Genomic DNA, 14,689 nt, shown 5'->3' on the forward strand with positions numbered 1-14,689 from the left:
AATTCTGTCATATAAAAATTGTGTAGATGAACATTGTTAAGTTAAGCAACCCATAATGCATAACAAGCATGCACACACACTAATCACACAATTTTTAACTTTTTTTCCTCTACTATAAGTTTTTTCATTTTTGCATTCTATGATAACAGTGCTTTACAAAAAAGTCATGCAAAAAGTAAAGACTATCTTCATTGTTTTTCTTATGTTCTACCTACAAAAAACTTCATACATTGGGGAAGAAAGACATTGGCATCATCAATTTAGGGCAATCCAGTGTCAAACAATTAGATCAAACAACTAAGCAAAAGATGAAAGGAAGGTTTTTGTCTTACTGCAATAAAAAATGTTTTGTCTCCCAACTCGGAGAAAAAGATGAGCAAGAATGCCTGCATACAAAATTCAAAACAATGATATACAGTCATATATCACAAAAGTCATAAATATGTATTGTACTGAAAATTAAGTTTTATGAATAGTTTACTCTTCCTAGCCAAGTACTCAGAAGTGAAATGTATGTATACATTTTATGTTAGAAAGTACCCAACTTTCTATCTCAGGAAACAATAATAAATATTAATGATATTTCAAGTTGGTTCTTGGTAAATATATTGAAGGGGTGACTATATACTAAATCAAACAACTTTCTCTAATTGTCTACAATTAACTACAAAAGCGTATATTATTTTTATGGATACAACTAGATTATAACTGGATTACAGAGACATCGGCATCTCATCCCTTAATCTGATCACAACATGTGGAGTAAGTACACCCCTATAGCATCAGTCTCCAGCTGCTAAGCTGCTACAATTGGGGTTCTATCAATGTCACACGACGATTGAAAATGGCCCTTACCATTCCTTCACTGATTAATGTCTTGACCAACGGCATGCCCATTGTCCTCACCAATACAGGTACAACCCTTTCAGCTGAAACATATTATTAATGTTGCCAAATGGAGATGACAAACTAGACTAGTTATAGACTAAATGAAACTGCCTCTTGCTCTCAAAATTTACATTAAGAAAGAAAGAAGATAAGTAAAAAATAGAATGGAAAGGAAACATCTCAAAGCAGGGAATTCAAAGGAGCCACCAATGCTAAGTACACTTTATATCAGATTAAGCTGCAAGGAGAGAATGACTAGCATACAGAGTATCAAACTGGAAAATAAACCTCTCAAAATATGCAACCTATGTTTCTCAAACCAAAGCTGCTGTTAGAGAATGAACATCAAGTTCTGCTACGTACATGGTTGCCTAAATAAAACAAAAAACTTCAAATATTTGTGCCTAGAGTGCTTGCATGCAAATTGTTAGAAATATGCAGTGGAAAGACATTGTATTAATTGAAATTATTCAACAGAAAATCCATTTAGAAGAGGAAAACATTTTAATTACAACTCATTAGAGAAAGTTGAAAGAAGACAAATTTAATATTACTGTTTTTTGGCTGACCTGAAATGTTACTCAGGAACCTCATCTTGGAGAGAGAGTGAGCACACTAAGTTTGAATTAGCTTAGAAAGCTAGTTTATCAATTCAGTTCACTAAAATTGAGCTGAAGGATAAGAGAACTGACTGAGGTAAACCCGGTGCTAATATCTCCAAGATCCCCAAGCCAACTACCAGATTGTGCTACAGATCCAATATCTGTGGTTGCCAATGCCTGATGATAGTCTTGCAAACTGAAAATTCCTGTCAATGTTGCTATCTTGAACAAGTCAAATAAAAGTGAGTTATCCACAATTATTTCTGCCTTAGGCAGAAGATGCATAAATGATAAAGAGGGCAATCGCAAAGTTCTGTTTGTTGGAGGATTGTGATCAAATGAATCATCTTGAATTCCGAAAGAATTGGACTCAAAGCCGGTATCCAACTGTGTAGTTTCATCCCATGATTTATATTCCTGTTTGAAAAGCACAAAAGAAGCTTCAGAACTCAAGAGCCAAGAAATTTACCGCAAAGACCAGCGACTGGCATGCTTTTATTTATATCCAACACCTAACAAAGACTTCTGGCATTCTTCCCTTTTAAAACAGATGAATGGAATCTCTTTGCACAAGATACGAGAACAAATGAGCCTGACTAATAAACATTATAAATGCAGAAATCCATCACATAGTAATGAAGCACCTTCTAAAAATTTAATTAAAATAAACAAAAGACTCTTTCAAAATAAAAAAATTCACTTTCTTAATTGTGGTTCAGAGTGATACTAATGCTAAATGAAAAAAATCTGCTCTTGATGGCCTTCCCTTCCATAGTATTTTAGCTCTATGTTAATTAAAGTGGAGTGCGATCTACAAATTAGCATTTATAGAATATTTTCCCACAAACATTACAGAAAAGTTCACGTAGAGTGCAGCAGGACTTTGCTTGGAGTTAGTTTGTAGTGTCCCTAGGATGAATCAACTTAAATTTGTCAAACACTTCGATAATTAGAATTTTGATATTTGCATTCAATTGTGCTCAATGAATTACATCGATTACAACAAGTAGATAGATGAATTTCTATGTGGTAATACTTTAGTGAGAGAGAATAGAATTCAATAGTGTACCCAGTATGAATCAACTTAAATTTCCCATATAATTCAATAACTAGAGTTTTCATATTGCACTGCATTCAATTATGCACAATAAATTGCTTCAATTAGAACAAGTAGATAGATGAGTTTCTATGTGGTAATTGTTTACCATACAGGGTAAACGGATACTTATCACTTAACATTATCAGATTTCCACAATCCATTTGTAAATAATTTGTCTTCTGGATTTGATTGTGTGCGCTTTTTTACCATCAACGTTTCGGATCATACTACATGATCCATCATCAGGATGAGAAAGTGCAGGAGTAGAGATGTTGCCGAAATAGAGACTTTATTTATATAAGCAGATATGCAATTCCAATTACAATGATGATCCTTCATAAGTCATTTGGACGATGTACATATACTTCCCAAAGGGGTGACTCAACCATCACGCAACCTTTCAAATACAACTCTACCCATCGGCTATTGTTTTACCAACAACATCATCTCCCCCAAAAAGACAAGTCATCTTCGGACGACAAAATAGAGAAAACCAACTACTAATTACATAAAAAACAACTAAGAAGTAGAGGGTTGCATCCCTGGTCCAGCTAGTGTGGTAGACGCCTTCTGTGCCCTAAGCTCGTTCAGTTGTGCTCACAACTCGTGCACCTGTTGCGTCCGAGCGTCCAAATTCAATTTAGCCTACACCTGTAGTTCTAGTGCCCTCTTCATCATGTTGGCTATCTTTCGAAGCTCTACTACTTTTGTATCTGATTCTTTCTTTGCATCCCCCAACTGAGATACAACTATTGCCTTCTCAGCGATGAATGTCACACGCTCCTTTTCCCAAGCCACCTTCTGGGTGGAATCTTGCTTCTACTGAGGCCAGTCTAGTAGTTGTCTCCTCCCGAGCCTTTACTACTACACCTAATCTGCCTTACTCCTGCACAGAGCATAGTGTGCCTCCCGATACACCTGTATTATCCCTCGCATGAGCTGCCCAACTCTGCTCTCCACTACAGGCTCCTAGGTATTCCACTCTCACATCTCTAGGGTCTCTATGCTCGGCCATCCTCTCACCTCGACACATACAGAGAACGCCACTGGACAACCAACTCTCATAAATGCCAAGACCTGCTCTAACTCCCATACTACCGACTCCAAGGCGCGTCCCTGTGTCGAGAGTACTACTCGTCTACCTTGAGTTAGTACATCTACTAAGTATGTCTCCATATCCTCCTCTATAGTTTTCGGAGGGTCAAATGGTGTGGCGAGTTCTGTGGTCATTGTTATCTCTACGGCTTCCAACATCCTCTCAACCGTGCCCCCTATTAATGGTGGGGGTGGTGGTGGCTCCATGATAGGATGATGACTCATTGTTGGGGCTGGAAGATCTGTCACCTCAAATACCCCCCGCATGGGTGAGATAGTGACAAGTGTCAGCACTACTGATCCGATGTTGAACCTACTACCCAAATACCCACTCAGCTCCTGCTCACTTAAGTCCTCGGTTGCGGTCTCTTCACTGGTGACTAGTAATGCATTATCTATGGTGACCATTGCGTCAAATCCTACTACCTCCAGTTTGACCTATGGTGTTCTCGAGCTCTCAGGAATCTCCTGTGCTAGTAACTCCATTACCTCCTCTAGTAACTCCATCGCTTCCTCTGGTATGGTTGTCGTCGGTGACGACTTTGTCCCAACTATGGCCACAACCTCCGAAATGGTCGGGGTTACTCTATCTGGTTAAGCCACTACGATGACCGGGGTCATCATCACTGGCTACCCTAACTGTCCAAACCCTGGGATATGTGCATTGTGCGTACCCACCGGAACCAAATGTATTGTCGCTAAAAGTGCAGATCGCAAAAATAGTAGTGGTGTTGTCGTAATCACTTCCACCTCGTCATCTTCTTCCTCCTCTCCGTCAGTCCCACTCTCTTCAGAAGAAGTTTCCTGTCAACCACTATCAGTATCTCTTGTATCTTGTCTTGGTCGCTTCTGCTTGACCGTGGTCTTGCTGCGAAGTGTGTCCAGTTGTCTCCATTACATGATAGGGGGCTCGCCTGGCGCGAGTGGCCCAGGCTTGGCCTCCGGCCTATCGTGAGGAATCATCTGCATTGTCGCCTCCAAGAATAACCCAACTGCATAGTGAGGCATGTAGAATGTCTTATGCTGCAATGTCATGAATTCATACATTCTTTCTGCCGATAATGCAGCCCAATCATTTGCTCCCATTCAAGATCCTGTTCATCATCGCAACTTGCAAGAATGAGATGTCGAATGCGTGTCTTGATCCTATGAGTTGACTCTTTACTAATTCTATGAGACAACGCTAGTGCCCTTCCTAAATATTGGACTTCTTCAGTCCTCTACCCTTTGCAGTGTCTGTGAGGGCTTCTTTCTCTGTTTGCAATAGATCCCCACATACTAGCTGTATCAATTGCGCCTTCACCTCTTGACTTAATTTTTTTGGCTTGTCAATTTTCCTCCCATCCTGTGCATGACTAGATATTCCAAATACCCGTGCGAAATTTGGTGCTCTGAATGAAATTATAAGGTCGCGCCCAAGATAGGCGAATGAACTAGTTCGAGAGAACCTATCATAAGTCTCTATCATCATGCGCAGGAAGCCTTTGTAATCTCGAATGCAAAATACTGCCATCTGTATTACCCAAACCACTTGTGCCTTTCAAATGTTGTTTTTTACAAGATGGTTCTCAAGTGTCTCCTGCCACCATTTCCTGCATTCCACTCCATTCAAGCCCTCAAAAGAGATACTTTGTGCTGTGAGGTGATTAGTTGCAGTTGGTTGTGATGCCTGCTTGCCCTTCCTTTTACTTGTGCCTATGCTTGTGCCTCCAACCACACGCACTCCTGATGGCAAGGTCTTCACATTTATGTTCATGGTTGTGTTGGTTGCTGAATCTTCCACTAACTTCTTTTTCCAAGCCCTCTTTCCGGCTGACTGCATAACTGTCACCTCCTTTGCCTTTTTGTGTGAAGAGGACAGAAAACAATTAGGTTAGTTGCTCACATTCCTCTGTACAACTTATTCTTAGAAGCTCTTGCTACTGTTTGTACAACTCCTGAGAAATAGCCCCACTAAAGTTTACTCTACAGTGTCTAAGTCTGCATCCTCTCCTTTCACTGTTCTTGTATGGCTAGGACAGGTGTGCTCATGTTCCTTCCAGAGTTTTGGTGTTATCTCCTTCTGCTCACGTGCTCAGTGATGTCTTCTACTTGTGCTAGGTAGGGCTGTATGGCCTTTGGGAATTGGCTTCTATGTGTTGTAGGTCCATACGATATGGTCTTTTATAATGCTTATCACACTTTTGACCTCTTGACCGTACAGTATGCAGTCTTCCTTCTAACTTCAAAATCCCTCCTACGTTCGTATGTCATACAGTATAGTTCTAAAATCCTGTGAAATAGTCCATACGGTGTGTTTGTCATCTCCTTGTCGTCATACAGTCTCGACTCTCCTCTGTATCTTTTGTACAGTCTCAACTCTCCTCCATATCTTTATACTTATGGTCATGCGATCTTTTTATAACTGGATTCGTACGGTGACGAGGTTTTGTACAATTGCTATGCTTGTATTAGTCGTACGGTATGTCCCTTTACTCTTTATTTCTTTCAGAGTCATACAGTCGTACGAGGCATTTCATTAGATGCTAGTTGTACGATAACTCTCTAACCTATCCCGGATGGTCGTACGGTTGTTTGCCAAGGACGTACGGCTTGCTTTGCTTCTTCAATGTCTGTACAGCCCTATTCTACTTTGCTCATAAGCCCGTACGGTGTTTGGTAGGGTGCTTGCTTTAATCTGGAAACTTTAATGTGGGCCTTCTTTGCTCTTACTCAATATTTTGTCTTCAACATCCGTATGGCATACAACACAAGCAATTCAAGTTTTCCTTTGCTTTCTAAATAGTCGTACAGTGCTCACCTTTATTTGTGTTCCAATGCTTGTGTGACCGTACCATCTGATAGTGTTTGCTTGCGGATTTCAAGTCGTACAGTTGTACAGTAGGTTTAACCTATTTATCTTCCCTCTAGCCGTATGGTATATCCACCTCACCACGTGATGGTTGCAATCATCCGTACAGTATCTTTGTAGCCTTTTTCCAAGTCGTACGATGATGCCTATTGTCCTTGGATGTATGTATGTTTTCCTCCGTCCATACAGTAATGCACATATGTTGTCCTCATCCTTCCTCTCTTCTATTGTACAATGTACGGTCTTCCTGTTACTCCACTACAATAATCTTTATGTATATTTATTATATTACTACTCTGTCTATTTTGCACATATTTATTAGAATTATCTATTATTTATTATTTTATATTGCTTCTAAGTTGTTCATGTGAGTCACATTCTCTCTTGGGACCTTATTCCTTTCATGATATATTTTTAATTTCGACCCATTTACTACACCCATCACCTCCTTGCCATCAAGCGTCCATAGCTTTATTGCTCTGTTATCACCCACTTCACGAATTTTATATGGTCTAACCCATTTCACCTTGAAGTTGCCTAGTTTGATTTCATTGCGCCCGTTGTACTTCAATACTAGTTGGCCTGGTTGAAATTTGTTGAGTTTCAAGTGTTTGTCATGTCATACCTTGCATCTGCATTGTGAAACTTCAGTAGCACATTGCGCTTGTAATCGTCGTTTGTCAAGTTTATTCAGGTTGTGCAATCTCTCCCTGAGACTTTCCATGTCTCCCAACTTATTTTCAAACGTTATTCGCAAACTTGGTACCATGAATTCTGTTGGTACCACGGCTTCCTACCCATACATCAGTTGGAACGGAGTGTGTCCTATGGTGACTTTGTACAAGGTACGATATGCCCATAATTCTGATGACAGCTTTTCCTCCTAATCTTCATCTTCAACTATGCAAGACCTATAGATTACTGCAACCAAGATTTTGTTTGTGGCTTCTGCTTGTTCGTTTGCTCTAGGATAGTACGGGCTCGATAGAGTGGTAAATTCTAAATTCTATGGTCAATAACCGAATGACGTGATTGACAAAATGTCCTCCACGGTCGCTTGTCAACTGTAGTGGAATTTCGTACCTTGTGATGATATGCTCTTATATGAATCTCATCGTGCTCATTGCAGAATTGTCTTGTAGGGCCCACGCCTCTACCCACTTGGTAAGGTTCTTCGTTGCTACAACAATTTACCTGCATCTCCGGGTTTTACTCACCTTGAGGGATCCAACAAAGTCCAATCCCCAGCATTCAAATAATTCTTGTGTGTGTGAAGGGTTCAGAGGCATGAAATCCCTCTTCAGTGGTTTCCTGGCCCTTTGACCCACTCCCTAACATCATTGTGCACGGTTAGCCATCATAATCCTGCCAGGAGTATTTTCCACGTAGTTGTATCTGGCCCCATATGTCCTCCTGCGGGTCCTTCATGTGCTTCCTTCAACACCTTCAGTATTTCCTCCTCTAGAACACACTGTCGTAAAATCTGATCGAGTTCCCATCTTAAACAGCAACTTGTTGATCAATTGAAACTTTCGACTTCTCCGCACTAGTTTCCTCCTTTTGCTTGGCGGCATTTCCCTAGGAAATTGCCCCGTCGAAAGATATTCCACAATACTTGCGTACCAGGATGGTAGAACGACAATTTGGAATATTTGTGCATTGGGAAAATCATTGTTGACTCCCTCCAAAGGTTCTCCAGATTTGGTCCTTGATAAATGATCCACACTTAATGGCTTTTCCCATGCCCTACCACAATTTTAAATGAAAATTCTTGCAACAATAGTAATCTGCTTATCTGTCCTTAGATGATCATTTTGTTCACAACATATAGCAGGGCTTGATGATCTACGTAAAATACAAATGGAGCCATAAATAGATAGTGTCTAAACTTTTGTATGGCGTACACCATTCCAAGAACCTCTTGCTCTGTTGTACTATAATTCTTTTCTGCTTTAGACAGTAGTCTACTTGCAAAGTACACCAGATGATCCAATCTGTGATCCCCTGTCTATGCCAACATTGCTCCAATTGCGTAGTTCGATGCGTCAACATGTACATGGAACTCCTTGTCCCAGTTTGGATAAGCCAAGATAGGTGTTGTAGCTAATCTTATTTTCAATCTCTTGAAGGCTTCATTCTGCTCTGTTTCCCATTTGTAGGATTTTCCCTTGTAGGTTAGTTTGTCAAGCGGGTAAGATATTTTCACAAAATTCTTAATGAACCTTCGATAATATCCTATGTGTCCAAGGACTGATTTTACCTCCATCACATCTGTCAAAGGTGGCATTTCCAAGATTACCCAGACTTTGTTAGGATCTGTCTTTAATCCTACGTTGCACATGATGTATCCCAATAGTTTCCCCTACGGTTCCATGAATCTGCACTTCTTCGGGTTCAGTGCCAATCTTGCTCGTCTACATCTTTCCATGCATTCTCTGAGTGCAATCAGATGCTTGTCCTCCGTGATGAAAATTGACCAATCATCCAAAAATGCCTTGAAGTTTCCGACTGACATCTTGTCGAAGATGTGCAAGATAATTCTTTGAAACGTTGTCGGAGTGTTGCATAGACCAAATGGCATTCTGTTGTAGGCATATACCCCGTCTTCTACCATGAAGATTGTTTTGAGCCTATCTTCTTCCGCGGTGGATATCTAATTGTATCCAAAAAATCCATCCACGAATGAATAAATTTCATGCCCCGCCACTTCTTCCAAAATACTATCTGTGAACAGTATTGGAAACAGATCCTTAATCGTTACTACATTCAAGAATCGAAAGTCTACACATATCCTTATCTAAGTGGTATCTTTGTTCAGAGATATCACTATTGGGGACACCCACTCACTCGTTTGTACCCTGAAAATAATGCCTACTTCGAGCATCCGATTAATCTCATCTATAACCCATGTGGCCTAAATTTTGTTCATCCAGTATGGTCCCTTCTGTACAGGTACTACACCTTCTATCAGTGTGATGCAATGGATGCATAATTCCAACGGTAACCCTTTCAAGTCTTTATATGTCCACACAAAAACATCCTTATATTCCATAAATATTTTAATCCCTATTGCTTTCAAAACTGGATTCCAGTCATCTCCCACAAATATATTTTTCGGGTTCGCCTCATCCCCTAAGTTCATCGTCTTTACTTTGGGTTCTTCATATTTAATAGGCTTTTCCTCACTAAATGTATGTGCCAGTGTTTCGTCTATCTGTGCCTCTCCTTCAATTCTCTGTATTCCTTTGGAAATTCATTTTCCTCTCTTATTTTCGTCCTCGACCCCTAACATGTGGCAGCTCGGAAAGAGCTCATAGTCCTCCATTTGCCAATGAAGTGGGTCGTTTACCAAATCTAGGTCATCATCATTGGACCCTCCTTCCAATCTAAGGATACCTTCTTCATTGGGTTCCATTCGTTGTTTCCTTTCATTGTCTCCTTCACCTTCGAAATCTGAAAATGTTGCCTCCTCTCCTACCATTTGTGTATGTAGGTTAATTGCAAATCTCCGACCTCCGTCTTCCATGGACAGAGTATTCCTTTTCCAGTCATGTTTTACTTTCCCCTATACTAACCAGCCCTATCTAAGGATGGTGTCGTACTCTTTTCTTTTTAATGGTATAACCACGAAATCCAATAAGAATGGTTGTGTCCCGATGGTTACATGTTGCGCCATCAAAGTCCCTAAAGGCTTGATCCCGTGCTAATCAGCGGTGAGCAGTTGAAATGTAGGTTGTCATAACGTAGGTTGCCCCAACTTCTTCCATATATCTTCGGATAGTACATTCACTCTTGATCCTCCATCTATGATTGTGTCCATGAGGATGGTTCTGAGAATACCCATCTCTACTACTGTAAGGTGTCTTCCTATGGTGAGCGCTAGTAGAATTGGGTCCACCGCAGTTTTTCTGCTTCCACTTTATGCATCTTTTCCTGGCTCTTCCATCACCTTCGGAGATGGTGTCATGTTCAAGATTGCATTCCGTAGCTGAGGTATTGTAAGGTCATTCAACTTCATGGGAACCTCAATATGCAATAGTTGTTGTATGATATTTTGTTCTGTCAAGTTCCTCCTTGAGGTGTCGACAGTGTCCTTTGTGATTTTTCAGCCCCCATCTCTTTTTCTAGTTCTGCTCGCACTTGTTGCAACCTTTTATTTTCCTCTTCCAGATCTGAATACATTTTCACTTGCACGCGAGTGATAGCTAATGTCTCTTCAGCACATGTTTCTATACTCAACAGGTTCACCCCTTGCTTAGGGCATTTCGAATCTTTATAGTCTCCAAGGCCACACCAACTGCACAACAGCTATGGTGTTTCCTTCATGGTACAGTCTCTGGCGAAGTGTCCCCAGAGGTTGCACACACAGCATTGTATCATTGGCCGTCCACTTGGATCATACTATATCTAGCTTTGGCCCCTATTATTGTTGTTGTTACTGTTGTTGCCACATCGGTTGCTATTTCGGTACCCTCCTGAGGTTGCGTCATTGTTCGTAATCGTTTTTGCTCCTGAGGTGGACACTTCCTGTGTTAGCAATGCTTGTTGGTGTCCCTTCATTTTCATATTGAACGGGCATTCCTTTGTGGAATGTCCCGCAATTTGGCAAATATCGCAAAATTATTTCTTAGGACAGGAGCCCTTTGTGTGACCCTCCTCTTTGCAATCCATACACCATAGTTCCCCTTCTCTTGGCCAGGATTCTTTTTCATGTTTTTGAACTTTTTCATCATATGTAACATGTCCTTCTGTAGTGCCTAAACCTTTTTACTTGATTGCCCGTCACTGCTACTTCTAGAGGATGAATCCTTTGAGTTCGACGATCTGTCTTTCTTCTTTTTGCTTGTTTTTTGTTCACTTTCCAAGTCCATTGCGCGGTTATATGCATCGATGTATAATGCTAGAGGTACAATTTTCATCTTCTTCTTCAATGCTGGTCGTAGCCTTTCAACAAACCACCTTTGCTTCAACCTGTCTGCTAGTTGGCTTTCCATTTTTCCTACCAGCTCTTTCAACCTCCTTACATATACGTGAATTATTTCATTCTTTCCCTATTTAGTACTGTAGATTTCCGCTACTGTCTTGTTATCATCCCTCAATAGTCGAAACTCTACTATGAGTTCTTTCTTGACGTCCGGCCATGAAGTTAACTTCTGCAAATCGGCATCCGGAAACCAATCAATCGTTACACCCCGTAGGGTCGCTAGAAATTGTCGGACCCAGTCATCTTGATCCGTTACATAGTTTGTCATCCAAATTGTTTCACATGTTTTACAATGTCTGACTGGATCGGCCATCCCATCGCCATTAAACTTTGGAAGTTTTTCCTTAGGTCCTACCATTGTTAATTTCTTCTAAATTTGTGGCACTTGTTGTGCACCTGCGTTGTTCTGAGTACCCACATTGTTCTAAGTACTTGCGTTGTTCTGAGTACTCGCGTTGTTCTGCACAACCACGATACTTGGGACAACCGCCTTACTTTGGACAACTATATTACTCAGTGTGAAGAGATCCTCTTCAAGCGAAGTTGTTTGATTCTTGACTTGTACCCGTTTGTCAGGTGTATCAAGAATGAAGAGTTCAGCCCACGCTCATGCTCCTTCGACACTTCGAACCATGTAGGTTCCTTCACTTCCATTCGGATTCTCCACCCTTGGTGTATACAAGTTTAAGAACTCTTCCCTTGTCTATTCCACTAGATTCAATCTCTGTCGCATTTTCTCAAGCAAGTCATCGGCACTCCTCAGTCTGCTAGGTGAATACACTTCATTCGTTAGTGCTCCTTCACCCCCTTAGTGCTCATTGGCAAGCTGAAACTTCTATCTTTGCTCTGCCTATTGTGTTAAAATTAACGCTTCCTATGTTGTGCATATATCATCCTTGTCTTTTATTTTATTCCTATCTTTATTGAGCAGATTTGGCATTAATCTTCATAACACCTCTTTTACTAGGTTTGACTGGCAACAGCGCCAAATGTTTACTGTACAGGGTAAACGGATACTTATCGCATTAATAGATTAGAATGTAACTCAGAACAAAGACTTTATCCATATAAGCAGATATGCAATTCCAATTACAATGATGATACTTCATAAGTCATTCAGACGATGTACATATACTTCCCGAAGGGGTGACTAAACTGCCATACAACCTTTCGGATACAACTCTACCCATCAGCTATAGTTTTATCGACAACAGTAATGTGATAGTGAGAGATAATACGATTCAAATAATGTTGTCACTATCCTTCTAAAGCATAGAACTCATTTTAATATGGAATTTTGGGACTTGGTTGAGGGATTTGAACTTTGGTCTGGGAATGAGGTATCTGCCAAGTAAGAATATATGCAATGATCTAATAGTGAAGGATTGCTAGTCCTCTTTAATCTGTAATTACTTTAGGCATCGATTTGAGTTTGTAGTATTGGCTAAACAAGTATATATGTATTAAATCTCGAGATGAGTTTAACTACTAATTAATAATATCTCTTATCTGCGATGAGAATATCTCCCTTCTAAGGCAAGTGCTTTGTTTATTGATTTGACAGTTCAATAGTGTTGTGTTCTTGTTTTATTGCCAAATTATTTAATCAAGTATTTGAGAATGTGAAAAATGATTTAACTGTATTAGTTACTTGCATTAAAGACTTGAGGAAGTGTGTCACTAAAGGGAAACAAGTATATGTTGAATGTGCAAGGGCACATAACCACACTTCTTAGAACTCAAAGGCCATCAAGGATAAGGAATCTGGGATAGATAAGTTGGCAGAAGAAATAAAGGCTAATTATGTAAAGATTATTGAGGCAGATCAGAATGTAAGCAAGGCAAATGATGAGTTAAGACTCTTGAAATAGGATAGAGCTAAGCTAATGAAAAGATTCAGTCTACTTAGAGACAACCTATCACCAAGGATTGATCTATTACAAAAACAATTGGACACACTCCTAGATGCAAAGAAATCATATGAGAAATTTGTATTCATGGACCTGAATGGTGCAGAAATTGCAGCTTATGGACTATGTGCAATGATCAATGTGGAAGAGATTATCAAATCTACTAGGGATTTAGAATTCACATCCTTGAAGACCAGTTTTGCAAACTATATGACAATTCTAACTAAAAACCCAGCTTAAGGAAGGAAGAGAGGAACAAATTTTGACTTGTACATAGTAAGTTTTGTCTCACCTTTGTCATTGATGTCAAAGGGGGAGAAGAAGACAGGAAAAAATTTGTAATTTTGTATTTGGGGAGAAGATCATGAAAAATAGTTAAGTATGAATGGTGAATATAATCATAGTTAGCATAATCACCGAAAAATCACCAAGTTTCTACTAATCGCCGAGTTTTTGTGAAAAAACCGCCGATCGGCAAGTTTTTCAGAAAAACTCTTTTAAAAAAAAAAAAAAAATTGTTAAAAACAAAAGGCAAAACGCTTATATATGTTACGTAAAATAGAGAATTACAGTATGCTAGTAGAGCTGGGAAGAGGAAGATGTAATGATGTATTTACTTCTAGTCTGACACAAACTATTTACTATTATGCTTCCCGCCATCAGCATTCCGCATGAGAATGTGATTTTGTACCCACTGCATTTATATATATCTAAACTTTGCTTGTTTCTTTTGTATTCTCTTTAATTAACTCATTAGATGCATCTTCTCATTGAAATTTGCAAAAAATTGTATTTTGAATTAAATTTTAGCCCTTTTTTTAGGTTCCCAAGTTTTCCCAGGTTTTTTTTTTTAAATGGCTGATTTTTCCCTGACTAAATTTTTAGGGGATTTGGCGAGTTGATGCCAAGTCCGAGTTTTCCAACTATGAGTATAATCATAGGGGGAGTGCAGCAATATGTATAGATTGCATGATTAGATGGTATACAATAATGATCCAGAGTTTTGAAATTTTGTTTTGGCCACAAGTCTTGAATTTTGAAGTTTTGAGTTTTGGAGAAGTATGTTATACTTTGCTAATTTTTCCCTATGTTGCCATCAATGCCAAAGGGGGAGATTGTTGGCAATTTGGGTAGGGTAGAATGTTAAGAGTTGTCATTAATGGTAACATAATGCAGTATTGAGGCCGCTTAAGTTAAAAGTTAAGTATTGTATAAGGTTACTTAGAAAATTGTCCAAGTATAAAGCAGATTACAGGGTAC

The 14,689-nt window shown here is 39.6% G+C and overlaps 1 protein-coding gene across 11 annotated transcripts in view; it reads right to left on the minus strand.

Annotated features, from left to right (window-relative positions):
- LOC149539340 (GDT1-like protein 1, chloroplastic) overlaps positions 1 to 14,689 on the minus strand; it is a 203,345-nt gene that overhangs the window by 169,913 nt on the left and 18,743 nt on the right. For 10 of the 11 annotated variants that reach the window (XR_016356224.1, XR_016356225.1, XR_016356223.1 and 7 more), the window contains 2 exons: positions 1,581 to 1,907; positions 333 to 386 (listed from right to left, as the gene is read on the minus strand). Coding sequence is in view for 8 of the 11 variants with exons in the window: in XM_089800652.1 (XP_089656778.1) it covers positions 333 to 386; positions 1,581 to 1,907 (381 nt within the window). In the remaining 3 variants the exon portion in view is untranslated. The remainder of the gene's footprint in view (positions 1 to 332; positions 387 to 1,580; positions 1,908 to 14,689) is intronic. The other variant, XM_089800651.1, reaches the window with a different exon arrangement.

This window comes from Cupressus sempervirens, chromosome 9, assembly GCF_028749045.1.
Source record: "Cupressus sempervirens isolate cs-2001-9-10 chromosome 9, ASM2874904v1, whole genome shotgun sequence".
Classification (NCBI taxonomy): Eukaryota; Viridiplantae; Streptophyta; class Pinopsida; order Cupressales; family Cupressaceae; genus Cupressus; species Cupressus sempervirens.